We start from the raw sequence: 21,113 nt of genomic DNA on the forward strand, positions 1-21,113 counted from the left end.
CTGTACAATTGTGTGCTGTCATACCTCATTACAATGTCTTCAATATTGACTTTCAATTCCCTGGATATATTTGGGTTATACATTATAATATTACTTGACATGTTTTAATGTGCTTTTCATATTTGACTAATCCAATTTTAGTGGCCTGAAGTATATTTTCTTTACTGAGTAGAGTAAGCCTACATAACCAAGGAATGGGGCTGTATTTTTTTTGGACTTTATTTAACCAGGTAGGCCAGTTGAGAACAAGTTCTCATTTACAACTGCGACCTGGCCAAGATGAAGCAAAGCAGTGCGACAGTTAAAAACAAATGTACAGTCAACATAATAGAAATATAGTGTGCAAATGTAGGGAGGTAAGGCAATAAATAGGCCATGGAGGCAAATAATTACAATTTAGCATTAACACTGATGTGCAAGAGGATGAGTAACAATGAGGTAGTTAAGTGTGCTATTTACAGATTGGCTGTGATCGGTATCTTGCTCTGACAGGATTGATCAAGTACCAGAGGCAATGGTGCTTTTAAGTACAATCACACTGCATTCAGTGTGTCATTTACTGATTCGCCAATGTTTTACTAAATATACAAACCGGTTCTGTCTGGCTCAGTTGGTAGAGCATGGGGCTTGCAATGTCAGGTTTGTGGGTACAATTTCCATGGAGAACCAGTAAATGATAGCTTTGCCCTCTAAAGTGTGGCTATACTGACAAGTCAATCCAACAGTTGTACACAAAGCGTCATGGGGGGGTTTGTCTAACTCGGGGTTCCTAAACTCTTTCACTGTGGGGCCCCCTTCCAGCATTGGAACATCCTGCGTGCATGGGCTCAAGCACTGTTCATGATGGAAAGAATATAGCTTATTTCCTGCAATGCATGTTTTTTTCATGTAAACCTGTTAAAGCAACATTTCTTACAAATCTATACATTTTGTGTTCTCTTGTGATGAGTGAAAACCAAAGGCTAAATCATTTTTTTAAACGTGACCTGGACTGTTCTGAAAGTTATACATAGCTCTCGAAGGTACGCAATGACTAACATGACAAGAACTGATGGACTTCCCAATTTTGAAATTGCACCTTGTGCAGTCTATTACAACTTTCAAGAGTTTTTTGTTTTGTTTTGGGGGGCCCACCCCACAATTTGGGAGCTAGTAACCTTTCGTTGTATTGGTGCATACATATTGTAATTATTTTTTGAATATTCTGTGTTGACGTCAACCGCCTGTATTCAATAGGGTGCAGCGATGCTATGCTACTAGCCCATTTGATGAATATCCATAGCCATCCGAGACAACTGAGTGTTTTTTCTCATAGTTGACGGAATGTCACGTGTCCTACATTTATCATTACACTCGTAACAACTTAAACATTACGAAACTTATATTCGATCAAATAAACCTCACGTAGCAAATAAGCCATTCATGTTCTGAGGTTGACCAAATTCGACATTGACCTCCATACAAAACATGTTGCCTGGTAGTCGAAACAACGCAACCTATTGGTTGGAGACATATTTCCCACCGAGTTGGGCTTCTCTTCCTCACTGCTGTAAATCGGTCTAGAACGTAAAACGACAGGGTCAATGTTCCCATGACCACAGAGGCAAATATCATTTATTTATCGGTATTAAAATATTAATTCTGGAAGAAAGAAGTCAACATTTGAGTCACCCACCGCTCACTCTGCTTTCCCCAAGGTGTGGGACGTAAAGGAAGGATCTGCTTTCTCTGGAGTGGCCAGCTTGCTAGCTAGCAGGCTGCGGTTCGCCATAGCTGTTGTTTACTTGATGTAGGCTGGAAGAAATCAGAGATGTGGTCCTTTTTCGCTCGGGATCCAGTCAAGGACTTTAATTATGACATTTTACCGGAAACTCAAGAAACGTCCGGAATATGGATACTACACCGGGGCAAACGAAAGGTAAATCAAATTGTGGGGGCAGAAATATATTTTAAAAGAATAATTATGTCTTGTTAGTTAGGTAGCGGTAAGCTGATACAAGTCAAGGTCTCGCTAGCTAGTTATTTTTGGGATGAAATTGAATGTAATTTCCATACATGATTATCACGATATATATATATATATAACATTGTCAGGATATTTATCGCCTACAGAAGCTAAAACAGCACTGTTAGCTAACGTTACTGCTAGGCTAATATAGATACTACCTAACTAGTAGGTTTTGTTTATGCAGGGCCACGTATGAGAATACGTCGATCTCCACTAACTATCTAACGTTGGCTAGCCAGTCACTGCCTAACGAGCTAACAACGTCAGCTAGTTAACGTTAGTTACATGCGAAATGTATTTCGACCAACTAATTTCATGGAGTGGTGTAAAAAATAATTTCAAGTACTAGCGTTACTTAAGTAGTTTTTTGATTTTATATTTTTGACAACTTTAACGTTTACTTCTACATTCCTAAAGGAAATAATATACTTTTTACTCCATACATTTTCCCTGACACCCAAAAGTACTCGTTACATTTTGAATGCTTTAGCAGGACAGGAAAATGGTCCATTCACGCACATATCAAGAGAACATCCCTACTGCAACTGATCTGGGGGATTCATTAAACGTTTGTAAATTATGTCTGAGTGTGTCCCTGACTATCCATAAATAAATACAAAAACAAGAAAATGGTGACGTCTGGTTTGCTTAATATAAGGAATTTGACATGATTTTTGACATTTACATTACATTTACTTTTGATACTTAAGTATATTTAAGTATATTTTAAAACCAAATACTTTTAGACTTTTACTCAAGTAATATTTTACTGGGTGATTTTCACTTTTACCTGAGTCATTTTCTATTAAATTATCTTTACTTTTACTCAAGTATGACAATAGGGTACTCTTTCCACCACTGATATCATGACGAATAAGGATGTTTGCAGTGTCAGTCTTGTTTTGACTGGTAGCTAACTAACTAGATGCTAACGTTATCTACTTCATTCCTCATCAAAGGTTGCATTGTTTCCTTTACTTATTGTTCAAAACCATGGGAATGCAATGGTATAACTTTTGATGGCAGACTTGGCTAGGTGTCGTTATGTGTTTCACCTGAAATAGCTACTAGACTGAGACAAATTGTGTGGTGACATGACAACAACACTTATTGCAAGGTACAGAACCAAACACCACCTCTCCTGTGAGTGTGGTTGAGGCCTTTGGCCTCACCATGGAGACTGTAACTTCATCTCAACTAAACCACAATAACATCTCTCCTCATACCAATGATGAAACATGACATTGTCACATTTTGACATCTCTCTCTTCAGATAGGTGGGGAGCCAGTATCAGTGTTCGTGTACGAGGTGTCAACGGGGACAGAGGAACAGACCCAGCTAGCAAAGGCAGCGTTCAAACGCATGAAGACCCTTCGACATCCCAACATCCTGGCCTACGTAGATGGATTGGAGGTGTGTGTCTGTCGGTGTGTTTCACCACATGCATATAGTGTAACATCACAATATAGTTGATATTTAAAAGGCAAACAACAGGTTTCAGTATTTTATAACTCTTTTTCTGTCACCATTGTCGCATTCTTTTGTATCTGTTTTTATTTTCATTGTTTTTCATGCAGGCTGTGGTGAGTATTGACTGAATCAGTTAGTTCCCCTGTTTACCAGTTCTATAGAGAAACAGTAGCTAGTGTGCTAGTCGTTGGTGTACTCACCATATAATAGAAAAATAATTAAAAGACTGTAATGCACATTTTAACCAAGTCATGAATGCATTAATGTTGTCTCTTTCTGGTGCGTTGCAGACGGAGAAGAGCCTGTACCTGGTCACAGAGCAGGTCACCCCCCTGGCAGCCCACCTGAAGGCCCAGTCAGACCGGGGGGGCTCTGGGGAGCTGGAGATGTCCTGGGGCCTTCATCAGATTGTGGTCAGTACACTGGAGGGGAGATGAGTGCTCTGATTTCCTCATGTGTTTCTGTATGTTGAGTTCTGCTTGTCCTTTATCAATCCTCTTCCACCTCTACTCCATTATCCTTCTCCCTTCCTCTGTCTCTCTCTTTCTCTCTTTCAATCTCTTTCTCAATGGAAAGGTGACTCTCCATCTTCTCTGAGAAGGCCCTTTTCTATGTTAATCAAACAGTACTGAATGTTCTCTAAACACCAGCCTGAAAGGCTCATAGGAAGTCACAACATCAGCTGCTACAGAATAACACAGTCTCACAGATATACACTCCTCAAAAAAATAAAGGGAACACTTAAACAACACAATGTAACTCCAAGTCAATCACACTTCTGTGAAATCAAACTGTCGACTTAGGAAGCAACACAGATTGACAATAAATTGCACATGCTGTTGTGCAAATGGAATAGACAAAAGGTGGAAAGTATAGGCAATTAGCAAGCCACCCCCAATAAAGGAGTGATTCTGCAGGTGGTGACCACAGACCACTTCTCAGTTCCTATGCTTCCTGGCTGATGTTTTGGTCACTTTTGAATGCTGGCGGTGCTCTCACTCTAGTGGTAACATGAGACGGAGTCTACAACCCACACAAGTGGCTCAGGTAGTGCAGCTCATCCAGGATGGCACATCAATGCGAGCTGTGGCAAGAAGGTTTGCTGTGTCTGTCAGCGTAGTGTCCAGAGCATGGAGGCGCTACCAGGAGACAGGCCAGTACATCAGGAGACGTGGAGGAGGCTGTAGGAGGGCAACAATCCAGCAGCAGGACCGCTACCTCCGCCTTTGTGCAAGGAGTAGCACTGCCAGAGCCCTGCAAAATGACCTCCAGCAGGCCACAAATGTGCATGTGTCAGCATATGGTCTCACAAGGGCTCTGAGGATCTCATCTCGGTACCTAATGGCAGTCAGGCTACCTCTGGCGAGCACATGGAGGGCTGTGCGGCCCCACAAAGAAATGCCACCCCACACCATGACTGACCCACCGCCAAACCGGTCATGCTGGAGGATGTTGCAGGCAGCAGAACGTTCTCCACGGCGTCTCCAGACTCTGTCACGTCTGTCACATGTGCTCATGTGCTCAGTGTGAACCTGCTTTCATCTGTGAAGAGCACAGGGCGCCAGTGGCGAATTTGCCAATATTGGTGTTCTCTGGCAAATGCCAAACGTCCTGCACGGTGTTGGGCTGTAAGCACAACCTCCACCTGTGGACGTCGGGCCCTCAACCACCCTCATGGAGTCTGTTTCTGACTGTTTGAGCAGACACATGCACATTTGTGGCCTGCTGGAGGTCATTTTGCAGGGCTCTGGCAGTGCTACTCCTTGCACAAAGGCGGAGGTAGCGGTCCTGCTGCTGGATTGTTGCCCTCCTACGGCCTCCTCCACGTCTCCTGATGTACTGGCCTGTCTCCTGGTAGCGCCTCCATGCTCTGGACACTACGCTGACAGACACAGCAAACCTTCTTGCCACAGCTCGCATTGATGTGCCATCCTGGATGAGCTGCACTACCTGAGCCACTTGTGTGGGTTGTAGACTCCGTCTCATGTTACCACTAGAGTGAGAGCACCGCCAGCATTCAAAAGTGACCAAAACATCAGCCAGGAAGTATAGGAACTGAGAAGTGGTCTGTGGTCACCACCTGCAGAATCACTCCTTTATTGGGGGTGGCTTGCTAATTGCCTATAATTTCCACCTTTTGTCTATTCCATTTGCACAACAGCATGTGCAATTTATTGTCAATCAGTGTTGCTTCCTAAGTGGACAGTTTGATTTCACAGAAGTGTGATTGACTTGGAGTTACATTGTGTTGTTTAAGTGTTCCCTTTATTTTTTTGAGCAGTGTATTATCAGTGTGTCCCAGGCCCAGAATGGAGCCAAAATGTGACCATAACATTCAACACTGGCAGACAGTTGATACTGGCAGTTAAACAGGTCGAAGGTAGAAACATCAGTACTCCGTAACAACAGATGATTGTAGACTAACTTCCCACCAAGGGAATACATCTGTCTACGTCTTCCCATACCTAAAATAATGTTTATTACATAGCAATCCATATCAACAGTAAATCAAATACAGGAAAGTAATTAATAAAATAATTGCTCACACATGCTATTTCCCCCTTGTAGAAAGCCCTTAGTTTCCTGGTGAATGACTGCCACCTCCTTCACAACAACCTGGGTATCTGGGCTGTGTTTGTGGACCGAGCCGGAGAATGGAAGATTGGGGGTCTGGACTATATGACCCCAGAGAACGAGGACGCCTCCACATCACTACCCTCCGCTAAATCTGTTCACTCTGACATGGACAAATACGACCCCCCTGAATCACCAAATGGTGGCGAGAAATGGTGAGACGGACAGACAATCAGTTAAGAATGAGAGGGTGTAAAATACTGATTTTATTGCAAATTGTATTGCTGGTATCTCACATACAAAGGTTTTAGTTCAATGCTTGATGTATTCTGAAGATACTTAATATTTGTAGTATGAAGTATATCTCTTGGGCTCCCGAGTGGCGCAGCGGTCTAAGGCACTGCATCTCAGTGCAAGAGGCAACACTACAGTCCTTGGTTCGAGTCCAGGCTGAATCACATCCAGCCACGATTGGGAGTCCCATAGGGCGGCTCACAATTGGCCCAGCGTTGTCTGGGTTTGGCCGGGGTAGGCCGTCATTGTAAATAAGAATTTGTTCTTAAATTTAAAAAACAAATCTCTGTGTTCCAGGGCTGGGGATGTGTGGCGACTGGGCTGTCTGATCTGGGAAGTGTTCAATGGTCCAATGCCCCGAACCTCCTCTCTACGCTCCCTCGGAAAGGTACCCTCCTCCCCCACCCTTTACCTTCTAACATTTTACCAGAGCATCACACATTTTAAGGAAATCCTAAAGTGATTCTAATATCATCCTGTCAAAATATCAAAGGTCATGAATTAATTGGAAGTGATTTGAAATGTATTATGGTATGTTGTCCCTCAGATCCCTAAAGCGTTGGTGCCACACTACTGTGAGTTGGTAGGGGCCAACGCCAGGGCCCGGCCGAACCCAGCTCGCTTCCTCCAGAACTGCAGAGCTCCTGGAGGATTCCTTAGCAACAGCTTAGTGGAGAGCAACCTTTTCCTTGAGGAGATCCAGGTACAATTCCTGACCTCCATCTCCGCTATAGAAAAAGCTTGACACGATAGAGATGACACAGATCTCATTGAAATGTGTTGGCTTTTCGATAATAAAAAAATATTCTGTGAAGTGTGAAATATCTATGTATCTTATGTCTATCTAACATATATCTTTGTGATCCAGATCAAAGACCCAGCAGAGAAGCATCAGTTTTTTCAGGACCTGAGTGAGAACCTGGACTCATTCCCAGAGGACTTCTGTAAGCATAAGGTGCTGCCACAGCTACTCACCGCCTTTGAGTTTGGCAACGCTGGTGCGGTCGTCCTCACACCTCTGTTTAAGGTATGTGTGCTGTGGAGGCAGCGAGGAGGGATTCAGATAGGAGAAGGAATCACCGGCCTGGCATTGAATTGCTCCTCTGTTTTATGCAGAAGTGGGAAAACTATGTAATATCTATGTAAAGCATAATCATTGGAAGTGGTTTGAGTTAAAGCCATTTCTTCAGGGGGAAACATGCTTTTGGCAACTAATCATTTCCCGCCCTTCCTCAATCAGTCAAATGTATTTTATTAAGCCCTTTTTACAAATCAAATCAAATGTTATTGGTCGCATACACATATTTGGCAGATGTTATTGTGGGTGTAGCGAAATGCTTGTGTTCCTAGCTCCAACAGTGCAGTGTAATATCTAACAATTCACACATCTATAAAGTAAAAGAATGGAACTAAGAAATATTAGGACGAGCAATGTCGGAGTCCGTGTGTGTATATAGATAGATATAGTACTAGTCAAAAGTTTGGACACACCTACAAATTCAAGGATTTTTCTTTATTTTTACTATTTTCTACATTGTAGAATAATAATGAAGACATCAAAACTATGAAATAACACACATGGAATCATGTAGTAACTAAAAAAGTGTTAAACAAATCAAAATATATATTTTAGATTCTTCAAAGCAGCCACCCTCTACCTTGATGACAGCTTTGCACACTCTTGGCATTCTCACGATCAGCTTCAAAAATATAAATGCAACATGCAACAATTTCCACGATTTTACTGAGTTACAGTTCATATAAGGAAGTCAGTCAATTGAAATAAATTCATTAGGCCCTAATCTATGGATTTCACATGACTGGGCAGGAGCGCAGCCATGGTTGGGCCTCGGAGGGCATAGGCCCACCCACTGGGGAGCCAGGCCCAGCCAATCAGAATGGGCTTTATTACAGACAGAAAAACTCCTCAGTTTCATCAGCTATCCAGGTGGCTGGTCTCAGAAGATCCCGCAGGTGAAGAAACGGAATGTGGAGGTCCTGGGCTGGCGTGGTTACACGTGGTCTGTGATTGTGAGGCCAGTTGGACGTACTGTCAAATTCTCTAAAACGACGGAGTTGGCTTATGGAAGAGAAATGAACATTCAATCTCTGGCAACAGCTCTGGTGGACATACCTGCAATCATCATGCCAATTGCACACACCCTCAAAACTTGACATCTGTGGCATTGTTTTGTGTGACAAAACTGCACATTTTAGAGTGGTCTTTTATTGCCCCCAGCACAAGGTGCAACTTTGTAATGTTCATGCTGTTTAATCAGCTTCGTGGAAATGCCACACCTGTTTAGGTGGATGAATTTTCTTGGGATAAATGTTCTCTAACGGGGATGTAAACAAATTTGTGCACCAAATTTGAGAGAAATAAGCTTTTTGTGCAAATAGAAAGATTCTGGGATCTTTTATTTCAGCTCATGAAACACGGGACCAACACTTTACATGTTGCATTTATATTTTTGTGCACATGATGGGATGTATAGACATTATGAAGAGTAGATGGATAGAATATGTAGTATGTCTGAAGAACACATCGTGTATGTGTATATATGTATGTATGTGTGTGTGTGTGTGTATACACACACACGCATACAGTTGAAGTCGGAAGTTTACATACACCTTAGCCAAATAGATTTAAACTCCGTTTTTCACAATTCCTGACATTTAATCCAAGTAAAAATTCCCTGTTTTAGGTCAGTTAGGATCACCACTTTATTTTAAGAATGTGAAATGTCAGAATAATAGTAGATAGAATGATTTATTTCAGCTTTTATTTCTTTCATCACATTCCCAGTGGGTCTATTAGTATTTGGTAGCATTACCTTTAAATGGTTTAACTTGGGTCAAACATTTTGGGTAGCCTTCCACAAGCTTCCCACAATAGGTTGGGTGAATTTTGGCCCATTCCTCCTGACAGAGCTGGTGTAACTGAGTCAGGTTTGTAGGCCTCCTTGCTCGCACACGCTTTTTCAGTTCTGCCCAAAACTTTTCTATGGGATTGAGGTCAGGGCTTCGTGATGGCCACTCCAATACCTTGACTTTGTTGTCCTAAGCCATTTTGCCACAACTTTGGAAGTATGCCTGGGGTCATTGTCCATTTGGAAAACCCATTTGCGACCAAGCTTTGACTTCCTGACTGATGTCTTGAGATGTTGCTTCAATATATCCACATAATTTCCCATCCTCATGATGCCATCTATTTTGTGGAGTGCACCAGACCCTCCTGCAGCAAAGCACCCCCACAACATGATGCTGCCACCCCCGTGCTTCACGGTAGGGATGGTGTTCTTCGGCTTGCAAGCCTCCCCGTTTTTCCTCCAACCATAACAATGGTCATTATGGCCAAACAGTTCTATTTTTGTTTCATCAGACCAGAGGACATTTCTCAAGAAAGTACAATCTTTGTCCCCATGTGCAGTTACAAACCGTAGTCTGGCTTTTTTATGGCGGTTTTGGAGCAGTGGCTTCTTCCTTGCTGAGCGGCCTTTCAGGTTATGTCTATATAGGACTCGTTTTACTGTGGATATAGATACTTTTGTACCTGTTTCCTCCAGCATCTTCACAAGGTCTTTTTGCTGCTGTTCTGTGATTGATTTGCACTTTTCGCACCAAAGTACGTTCATCTCCAGGAGACAGAACGCATCTCCTTCCTGAGCGGTATGATGGCTGCGTGGTCCCATGGTGATTATACTTGCATACTATTGTTTGTACAGATCAACGTCGTACCTTCAGGTGTTTGGAAATTGCTCCCAAGGATGAAACAGACTTGTGGAGGTCTACAATTGTTTTTCTGAGGTCTTGGCTGATTTCTTTTGATTTTCCCATGATGTCAAGCAAAGAGGCACTGAGCTTGAAGGTAGGCCTTGAAATACATCCACAGGTACACCTCCAATTGACTCAAATGATGTCAACTAGCCTATCAGAAGCTTCTAAAGTCATGAAATCGTTTTCTGGATTTTATCAAGCTGTTTAAAGGCACAGTCAACTTAATGTATGTGAACTTCTGACCCACTGGAATTGTGATACAGTCAATTATAAGTGAAATAATCTGTCTGTAAACAATTGTTGGAAAAATTACTTGTGTCATGCACAAAGTAGATGTCCTAACCGACTTGCCAAAACTATAGTTTGTTAACAAGAAATCTGTGGAGTGGTTGAAAAACGAGTTTTAATGACTCCAAGCTAAGTGTATGTAAACTTCCGACTTCAACTGTATACACACACACACACACTACCGTTCAAAAGTTTGGGGTCACTACAATTTCCTTGTTTTTGAAAGAAAAGCACTTTTTTTTTTTGTGCCATTAAAATAACATCAAATTGATCAGAAATAGTGTAGACATTAATGTTGTAATGACTATTGTAGCTGGATATCTACCTACATATGTGTACGGAGGCCCATTATCAGCAACCATCACTCCTGTGTTCCAATGGCATGTTGTGTTAGCTAATCCAAGTTTATCATTTTAAAAGGCTAATTGATCATTAGAAAACCCTTTTGCAATTATGTTAGCACAGCTGAAAACTGTAATAAAAGAAATAAAACTTCTATAGACTAGTTGAGTATCTGGAGCATCAGAATTTGTGGGTTCGATTACAGGCTCAAAATGGCCAGAAACAGAACTTTCTTCTGAAAACTGATCAGTCTATTATTCCATGCAAGAAATTGCCAAGAAACTTTAGATCTCGTACAACGCTGTGTACTACACCCTTCACAGGACAGCGCAAACTGGCTCTAACCAGAATAGAAAGAGGAGTGGGAGGCCCTCGTGCACAACTGAGCAAGAGGACAAGTACATTAGTGTCTAATTTGAGAAACAGACGCCTCACAAGTCCTCAACTGGCAGCTTCCTTAAATAGTACCCGCAAAACACCAATCTCAACGTCAACAGTGAAGAGGTGACTCCTGGATGCTGGGCTTCTTGGCAGAGTTGCAAAGAAAAAGCCATATCTCAGACTGGCCAATAAAAAGAAAAGATTAAGATGGGCAAAAGAACACAGACACTGGACAGAGGAAATCGGCCTAGAAGGCCAGCATCCTGGAGTCGCCTCCTCACTGTTGATGTTGAGACTGGACAGAGGAAATCGGCCTAGAAGGCCAGCATCCTGGAGTCGCCTCTTCACTGTTGATGTTGAGACTGGACAGAGGAAATCGGCCTAGAAGGCCAGCATCTTGGAGTCGCCTCCTCACTGTTGATGTTGAGACTGGACAGAGGAAATCGGCCTAGAAGGCCAGCATCCTGGAGTCGCCTCTTCACTGTTGACGTTCCGACTGGTGTTTAGCAGAAGGTTCCCTTTTCCATCTCGCCTTGTTCTTTCTGTCTCTGTCAGGTGGGTAAGTTCCTGTCTGCGGAGGAGTACCAGCAGAAGATCATTCCTGTCATTGTAAAGATGTTCTCCTCTACAGACCGGGCCATGAGGATACGACTGCTTCAACAGGTAGTGTACCACACGTCAGAGTACAGAGACGGCCATTACACCAGAATGAGTGTTTGCTGCAGATCTCTTGTTTTATTCCTCTTTCCAACCCCGTCCTCATCTCTCTTTCCTTCAGATGGAGCAGTTTATTCAGTATCTAAACGATGCAGCGGTGAACTCGCAGATCTTCCCTCATGTTGTTCACGGTTTCACAGACACAAACCCAGCCATCAGAGAACAGACTGTCAAGGTATAACTGGCTCACCCAGTCTGTCAGACTGTGATTAACATACTCACACGACCTGATGGCTTCACTCACTTCTTCATTCAAGTGGAACTGACAGGGTTCCTTCCCTGTGGTTAATGGTGTTCCCAACGCTCTGTTGTTGTGTTTTTTATGCCTCTGTCTTTCTCTCTGTCTCCCAGTCCATGCTGCTGCTGGCCCCCAAACTGAATGAGAGTAATGTGAATCAGGAGCTGATGAGGCACTTTGCACGACTGCAGGCGAGAGACGAGCAGGGACCAATCCGCTGCAACACCACCGTGTGCCTGGGAAAGATCGCCCCCTACCTCAACGCTGGGGTAACTCACTCTCTCTCTTTACCCATCTCCCCTTTTCTCTCCCTCCCTCTGCCTGACCCTTTCTTCTCTCCCTCTGCCTGCCCCTTTTTTCCCCTCCCTCTGCCTGCCCACCTCTTCTCCCTCTGCCTGCCCCTCTTATTTATGCCCCTCTCCTTTCCTCCACAGACGCGGCAGCGAGTGTTGATCTCTGCGTTCTCTCGGGCCACTAAGGACCCGTTTCCTGCTTCTCGGGCGGCCGGGGTTCTGGGCTTCGCGGCAACGCACAACTATTACAGTGTGACGGAGAGCGCAGCACGAGTACTGCCAACGCTCTGTACCCTCACTTTTGACCCTGACAAGAACGTTAGAGATCAGGTGAGAAGCACTACAAACACCTTACACCCCTCACACATTGAACCACAGGACTGGGACATTTAACATTCTGTTTAGAAATATTTCACCAAAGACAGGCTAAAGCTGCTTCTCCAATAGAAATCCCCGATCACACTTGTAGGCGATGTCATGGCGACGATGACTAGCTAAGCTCATGCGTAGAAACACATCGTCAGCTCCTTAACAGTTGTCTTGAACCGAGTTGCGCCTGTACAAGTCGTCAAATCAAAAGCACTCCTTTGGTATTGTTGTTTTTGACGAAAATGAAAACGTGTCACTCACGAGGTTAGAGTTGTGCCTTTAGATTTCGAGAAAATTAACAAAATTGACTTCTCAAACCCCAAACCTTGGCCTGATCTTTTTCACAAGCGTTCCCAGAAGTCTCACAATGTTGTGCCTCTGGATTTAGAAACTCTGTGATTTCACCCTGCAACATTCCATCTGCAATTGTGTGTGACAATCTATTTTTCCCTACACTCTCATTTCACATTGCAACATTCCATCTGTAATCAGGTTTCCATCCAACCTTTTTATGCGAGTAAAGTACGTCGTATAAAAGAAAAGGTTACGACAGGCCTGATGGAAACTGCAAATTTGGCGGTGAACTTTCCAAATGTCGACAAAAAAATATATACTCGATACGGTGGGATGTTTTTGTGTCTGTAAGATGTAATTATGCTAGAAATGTCAGTGGAGGTGCTTTTATGTGCAAATATTGATATAATAACCATATCGAAGTAAACTTCGAGTCATGCGATGACATGTTGAATGCTCCTCCCACTACGACTCGGGAAAGCATGAAGTTTATTAGGTTACAGATGAAATAAGTTGTGATGAACTTCACAGGGTGGTGAAAGTGCACGGTGATGAGCTTGAAGCTTCTTTCTGATAAATATCCAGGGTTGTATTCTGGTGACATGATCATCTATGCTTCTTTCTGATAAATATCCAGGGTTGTATTCTGGTGACATGATCATCTATGCTTCTTTCTGATAAATATCCAGGGTTGTATTCTGGTGACATGATCATCTATGCTTCTTTCTGATAAATATCCAGGGTTGTATTCTGGTGACATGATCATTGAAGCTTCTTTCTTTAAAAAAAAATTTTCTCCCCTTTTCTCCCCAATTTTCGTGGTATCCAATCGCTAGTAATTACTATCGTGTCTCATCGCTACAACTCCTGTACGGGCTCGGGAGAGACGAAGGTCGAAAGCCATGCGTCCTCCGAAGCACAACCCAACCAAGCCGCACTGCTTCTTAACACAGCGCGCCTCCAACCCGGAAGCCAGCCGCACCAATGTGTCAGAGGAAACACCGTGCACCTGGCCCCCTTGGTTTAGCGCGCACTGCGCCCGGCCCGCCACAGGAGTCGCTGGAGCGCGATGAGACAAGGATATCCCTACCGGCCAAACCCTCCCTAACCTGGACGACGCTAGGCCAATTGTGCGTCGCCCCACGGACCTCCCGGTCGCGGCCGGCTGCGACAGAGCCTGGGCGCGAACCCAGAGACTTTGGTGGCGCAGCTAGCACTGCGATGCAGTGGAAGCTTCTTTCTGATAGATATCCAGGGTTGTATTCTGGTAACATGATCATCTATGCTTGACTGCTGTTTGACTAATAAAAATAATCTCGTTCTGTAGTCCATAAGACTCTCATCATGTAGGCTATACCTGCACTGGATCTGCCAGCTGTTCGTTAGCGCACATGCCAATACCAGAGTGGGTACATTCACTATATAACACAACATTTCTGGTGACAAAACCATCAGTAGAGTTGAAAAGGCAATGGAAACCCATTTAACTTGTATTTTTTTATTTGGTACATGGTCATTTTTATGTGCACTACATCATCACACTCATACTTTTATCCACAACAAGTTAATTTGATGGAAGCACATCTCTGGTGGGAAAATCTGCGTATTTTATTTATGCATATTTTAGAATATTTGCATGAAAATCTGTCGCCAATTGGATGAAACTTATTTTTTTTCTGTCCTTCCTCCCTCAGGCATTTAAAGCCATCAAGAGTTTCCTGACAAAGCTGGAAACTGTTTCTGAAGATCCAACCAAGCTGGCTGAAATAGGTCTGTAAACAAGCACTGTTCTCACATTAAAGGGATACTGTGGGATTTTGGCAATGAAGTCCTTTATCTGCATCTGCATTTTTTGTTATTTTTTTGTGTTCAGTATTTAATTGTAATTTTATTTCACCTTTATTTTACCAGATAGGCTAGTTGAGAACAGGTTCTCATTTACAACTGCGACCTGGCCAAGATAAAGCAAAGCAGTGCGACACAAACAACAACAAAGAGTTACACATGGAATAAACAAACGTACAGTCAATAACACAATAGAAAAAGTCTATATACAGTGTGTGCAAATGAGGTAGGATAAGGGAGGTAAGGCAATTAATAGGCCATAGTGGCGAAATATTTACAATATAGCAATTAAACACTGGAGTGATAGATGTGCAGAAGATGAGTGTGCAAGTAGAGATACTGGGGTGCAAAGGAGCAAAATAAATAACAGTATGGGGATGAGGTAGTTGGATGGGCTATTTACAGATGGGCTAGGTACAGTGATCTGTGAGCTGCTCTGACAGCTGGTGCTTAAAGCTAGTGAGGGAGATATGAGTCTACAGCTTCAGTGATTTTTGCAGTTTGTTAGATAGCATTTACTCATGAAACTAACTAGCGCTAGCTGTACCTGAAGACTTGCAGTCATTGCGCTATGCTTGTTAGGAATCTGAGTACAGCCTTTGAGTGTCTAATATTATTTATCTCCCTTTCACCCTAGAAAAGGATGTGATGTCATCAGCCCAGCCGGCGGGGGCAGCAGCCAGTTGGGCAGGCTGGGCAGTGACGGGGGTGTCCTCTCTGACCTCCAAGCTCATCCGGACCGGCCCGGGGGCAGAGGTGGGCGGCCCGGCCGACAAAAACCCTGTTGCTGCTGGTACGGCCTCTCCTCGCACCGGGAACCCTGTGACAGATGGGGTACCCGTGGGTAAGGAACTGAGTTATGAACATGATACCTCTAAATCACTCAGATCTTAGATATGTTTCTGTTTAGGTCATTGTGTACATTAGGGTGGCATCCCCCACAGAAACATAGGAAGAGCTGGCAAAGCTGTACCCATCAGTCCACAACTTACATTCACCTTTTCACCTCACCGTTCTCTTCATCCCTCCATCTCTCCTTCCTCCAGGCTCTGAAGTTAAACCACCACCGGCCTCCATGACTCTACCCTTTGCTTCTGGCCTTGCTATCCAATCAGACTCCCCTAAGGTGACAGAGAAGGACGAGGAGCCAATTGGAGACCGTTGGGATGACGAGGACTGGGGAAGTTTAGAGGTACAGTTGAAGTCGGAAATTTACATACACTTAGATTGGAGTCATTAAAACTAGTTTTTCAACCACTCCACAAATTTCTTGTTAACAAACTATAGTTTTGGCAAGTCGGTTAGGACATCTACTTTGTGCATGACACAAGTAATTTTTCCAACAATTGTTTACAGACAGATTATTTCACTTATAATTGACTGTATCACAATTCCAGTGGGTCAGAAGTTACACTAAGTTGACTGTGCCTTTAAACAGCTTGGGAAAATCCAGAAAATGATGTCATGGCTTTAGAAGCTTCTGATAGGCTAGTTGACATCATTTGAGTCAATTGGAGGTGTACCTGTGGATGTATTTCAAGGCCTACCTTCAAACGCAGTGCCTCTTTGCTTGACATCATGAGAAAATCAAAATAAATCAGCCAAGACCTCAGAAAAACAATTGTAGACCTCCACAAGTTTGGTTCATCCTTGGGAGCAATTTCCAAACTCCTGAAGGTACCACGTTCATCTGTACAAACAATAGTACGCAAGTATAAGAACCATGGGACCATGTAGCCGTCATACCGCTCAGGAAGGAGACGCGTTCTGTCTCCTAGAGATGAACATACTTTGGTGCGAAAAGTGCAAATCAATCCCAGAACAATGCTGGAGGGAACAGGTACAAAATATCTATAGTAAAAGTAAAACGAGTCCTATATACACATAACCTGAAAGGCCGCTCAGCAAGGAAGAAGCCACTTTTCCAAAACCGTCATAAAAAAGCCAGACTACGGTTTGCAACTGCACATGGGGACAAAGATTGTACTTTTTTGAGAAATGGCCTCTGGTCTGATGAAACAAAAATAGAATTGTTTGGCCATAATGACCATCGTTATGTTTGGAGGAAAAAGGGGGAGGCTTGCAAGCCGAAGAACACCATCCCAACCGTCAAGCACGGGGGTGTTAGCATCATGCTGTGGGGGTGCTTTGCTGCAGGAGGGTCTGGTGCACTTCACAAAATAGATGGCATCATGAGGATGGGAAATTATGTAGATATATTGAAGCAACATCTCAAGACATCAGTCAGGAAGTTAAAGCTTGGTTGCAAATGGACAATGACCCCAGGCATACTTCCAAAGTTGTGGCAAAATGGCTTAGGACAACAAAGTCAAGGTATTGGAGTGGCCATCATAAATCCCTGACCTCAATACCATGGAAAATGTGTGGGCAGAACTGAAAAAGCATGTGCTAGCAAGGAGGCCTACAAACCTGACTCAGTTACACCAGCTCTGTCAGGAGGAATGGGCCAAAATTCACCCAACCTATTATGGGAAGCTTGTGGAAGGCTACCTGAAATGTTTGACCCAAGTTAAACAATTTAAAGGCAATGCTACCAACTACTAATTGAGAGAGTGTAAACTTCTGACCCGCTGGGAATGTGACAAAAGAAATAAAAGCTGAAATAAATCATTCTCTCTACTATTATTCTGACATTTCACATTCTTAAAATAAAGTGGGGATCCTAACTGACTTAAGACAGGGAATGTTTACTTGGATTAAATATCAGGAATTGTGAAAAACTGAGTTTAAATGTATTTGGCTAAGGTGTATGTAAACTTCCGACTTCAACTGTAATTGACATGGATGGGATTTGACAGTTGGGACCGTGGGACGTCAACTGTCACGGAACATGGGAAACATGGAAATAGTGTTCTGTTTGAGTGAAAGACAGAGATTAATGACATAATTGATCACTCACTCTCTCCCTTTCTTTCTTTCCCCACCTCCAGGACCCAGAGAAGGTACAGGCAGCAGACCCAGATGACTGGAACTCCTCTGATTGGTCAGGAATGTCATCAGTCAAAAAGAAGGCCAGTGTAAGAGGAGTACGTGTTTGAAGGCAGAGTGTTTGAAGGCAGAGTGTTTGAAGGCAGAGTGTTTGAAGGCAGAGTGTTTGAAGGCAGAGTGTTTGAAGGCAGAGTGTTTGAAGGCAGAGTGTTTGAAGGCAGAGTGTTTGAAGGCAGAGTGTTTGAAGGCAGAGTGTTTGAAGGCAGAGTGTTTGAAGGCAGAGTAAAAGATAATAGCACTGTAAAGTAACTACCACTCACACTTTTTGAGGAGAAATGCACTTACTGTGATGTGTGGTTCTCACCTAGGTATCTTAAGATGATTGCACAAACTGTATTCTCTCTGGCTAAGTGTGTCTGCTAAATGACAGGAATGTATTTACATATTCATCTGCAAAGTGTTGAAAGTTCCAACCTACTGAACAGTGGTCCATGATCTAAAACCATTTGAGTGCTGAAACTTCATTCATTGCTGTCTCCGTCTCCATCCAGGTGTCTCTAGCCTCCTCTGAGGCAGTAAAAAAGCAGAGCTCTGATTGGAGCAGCTCGGGTTGGGATGCCGACGACAGTTGGTCCAATGAGAAGGAGGCTGACAGCCAGGGTCAGAGTTCACCGGGAGAGGATGGGTGGGGCAATGACTGGGAGGAGGAGGGTAGGACTGCGCCAGCCACTAAGAGTGCTGCTTTGCCGGAGGGGGTTCGGTTAGCCAGCGAGTATGACTGGGACATTAAGGGAGACACGCAGACTGACTTCCTCGCCAATGTGTCTCAGAGAGCAACGCCCACCCCCACTGCTACGGTGAGGAGTTGAGGGGGGCTTTATAAATAAAATACTTTGACAGGAGTAGGCTTTGTGTTTTGAAGAACTGACAAGCAGGTTTGTCAAAATGGAAAAGTTTGGTGTTGATGCTAAGTGTGGAATGGTTTTGATGTGGAAATGGAAGGACATCACGGTGTGTGTTTTAATGCGTGTGCATTCTGCGTGTGTTTTCTGGTTCATGCTAGGTTGGTGACGGCTGGAGTGCAGAGCCTGCTGGAGACTGGGGAGCCGAGGAGAGCTGGGAGTCTGTGGACGGAAGTCCAGGTGAGTCTCAACCTGCTCTAACGTCTCTACTTCATTATTTCTCTCAATGATCTGAAACCAGGGAGTCATTTAACAAGATGCTATTCATCACGATAACAGACGTCTGTCTCTATTTCCTAAGCAGGCCTAAGCAAGGCAGAGCTGGCCAAGAATAAACGTGAGGAGAGGAGGAAAGAACTGGAGGCCAAACGGGCAGAACGCAAGGCAGCTAAGGGTCCTCTCAAACTGGGCGCTCGGAAACTGGACTGACTGGAAGGAAAAGGAGGGCTGGTGGAAGACGGGAAGCAAAGCAGACCGTGTGCTGTGATAACTTTTCCCTGACTCCCACAGAGAGGCTGGACTGTATGGAAGGATCAACATTCCATAATCAAAAGAACAAGAGACACTGTGAACTTGACGACAGTCAGTGCAAGCTGCTCGTTGTTTGAGAAAGAGATAAGAGGCTGAGACACGACTCATCCAGAATCTTCTGGAGTTTAAACATTACATATTTACGTTGTAAAGAAGTGTATTTGTCTGAAAAGGACTGTGACAAAAAAATCTGAACATGATTTTATAAATAAATGATATCAATGTTGTAATTTCTGGTACAATAATCCAGACATACTCTGAGAAAAACTCGAGCTAGATTTATTCACCACAGTGGGTGTTGCAGCTGCACAGCACACCTAGAGGTCACACACGGACATACTGTATATTTATACCTTCCGACTAGGCGGAGTCACCTCCTTGTATTTCTAAGATAAATAATCAGTCTCTGTTGCTGGACAGGAACTGAGTCTGTTCCTCCTCTTGGTGTTCTCGTGTCCCAGCCTGAGTCCGGAACCTTCCTGTTCCTCCGTGCCTTAGTTATTGGGAGTACACATTCCTACAGTCGACTGCCCTCCACTAGATAAATACACTTCTCATGCACAAAGAGCTGAAACTTAACAATACTTTCATTCTCTAAGAATATAAAAGATCTATATATTCATAATAAGAGTATTTAATGATATAAAACTATGGATATTAGACAGTGCTGTAGAACAGTTATTAGGATCCATCAGCTGTAACCCCAGACACATGGTTCCTATTCAACTCTCATGGGATCATTCTGGTACTCAGCCTTTGTACTTTACCTGTGCCCAAATACAATGCACATCAAGCATTCCAACTGACCCATAACACGATAATTACTACTGTTAGGCTAATTATACAATTATAAACAGATTCAAACGTGCTCAAGTCAAATAGTCTCTAAAAAAATATATCAAGTGTGTGTATATGCTGAATGTATATTTGACATATACACATAAATGGGTTATGAATGTTTTATATGAGCTGTCATTGCAGAAATAAGACTGATAGTCTTCATGCATGGTCTGTATATGGGACTTACCTACCAAAAGACATATGGTACTTCCCTGAAGGGTAATGCTGGGACACGTTCAGCAAGGCACAACGTTGTGAAACAGAAATATGTTATGTAGAACAAACATGCCTCTTGCATAGAATAAGGAATCATGTCAGGTCTATTCATGATATTTCTATCTTCAACGTTTGCCTACTGAATGTGGCCCTGGTCTCTGTTGATGAACTGTACGTCACTGTACGCAGATGAATAATATAGACCAGGCTATATCCCCTCTGAGCCAATCAGTTATTATTATTAGTGGTGGTGGGTTGACTGACTTGAAGCCAAACTATTGAACATGGACAGTGTTATCATGCAATTTTACCTGTAGATTCCTCCTATATATTTATGGAGTCACTGAGCTATTTAATATCAAATCATAAAGTGCAAGATAATTCTGGCCATCACCTATCTTGTTAGAGTTGGGTGGGTCAAGGGAAGGTTCTGTTTGTGCCTTTGTTTGATGGCAGCACTATTTACTGGTGTTATGTGGTCAGATGAGCTGTGATGTTTAAATATGTTGTGGGTGGGGAGGGAGGGAAGTCCATATGGGAGAGGAAGACAGTAAAATCAGATGCATTGTTTTATAAAGGCGGAACCTTGTGTACCATGTGAACAATTCCAAAACAAAACCATGACAATAAAATACACAGTGTGTGATTTATGTGAAAGGGTGTGCACTGTTTTACAAAGATATTCAGAACAATTTCTACTTCTGCCAAGAGTCAACATCCAAAT

At 43.2% G+C, this 21,113-nt stretch overlaps 1 protein-coding gene across 4 annotated transcripts; it reads left to right on the plus strand.

The window, feature by feature from the left end:
* Window positions 1-1,672: 1,672 nt before the first annotated feature.
* On the plus strand, window positions 1,673-19,563 carry scyl1 (SCY1-like, kinase-like 1). 4 transcript variants are annotated; one of them, XM_071399324.1, is made up of 18 exons: window positions 1,673-1,918; window positions 3,282-3,422; window positions 3,770-3,892; window positions 6,048-6,268; window positions 6,645-6,735; window positions 6,895-7,050; window positions 7,216-7,374; window positions 11,691-11,798; window positions 11,914-12,027; window positions 12,204-12,359; window positions 12,525-12,713; window positions 14,741-14,816; window positions 15,529-15,735; window positions 15,938-16,083; window positions 17,843-17,938; window positions 18,392-18,697; window positions 18,904-18,982; window positions 19,104-19,563. In XM_071399324.1, the coding sequence occupies exons 1-18, from the start codon at window positions 1,811-1,813 to the stop codon at window positions 19,229-19,231; spliced, it is 2,604 nt and encodes an 867-aa protein (XP_071255425.1). In that variant the 5' UTR covers window positions 1,673-1,810; the 3' UTR covers window positions 19,232-19,563. The 4 variants fall into 4 exon arrangements, with proteins under 4 accessions (XP_071255425.1, XP_071255427.1, XP_071255428.1 ...); XM_071399326.1 differs by having other exon boundaries at window positions 19,107-19,563; XM_071399327.1 differs by having other exon boundaries at window positions 17,843-17,929.
* The last annotated feature ends 1,550 nt before the right edge of the window (window positions 19,564-21,113 follow it).

The sequence above is a fragment of the Salvelinus alpinus genome, chromosome 4 (genome assembly GCF_045679555.1).
Source record: "Salvelinus alpinus chromosome 4, SLU_Salpinus.1, whole genome shotgun sequence".
NCBI classification, from domain to species: domain Eukaryota; kingdom Metazoa; phylum Chordata; class Actinopteri; order Salmoniformes; family Salmonidae; genus Salvelinus; species Salvelinus alpinus.

Coding starts and splice junctions, on each gene's coding strand:
- scyl1 (XM_071399324.1), top strand. CDS start 1,811: ATGTGGTCCTTTTTCGCTCGGGATCCAGTCAAGGACTTTAATTATGAC. Junction 6,736..6,894: donor CTCTACGCTCCCTCGGAAAG/GTACCCTCCTCC, acceptor GTTGTCCCTCAG/ATCCCTAAAGCGTTGGTGCC. Junction 12,028..12,203: donor TCAGAGAACAGACTGTCAAG/GTATAACTGGCT, acceptor TCTGTCTCCCAG/TCCATGCTGCTGCTGGCCCC.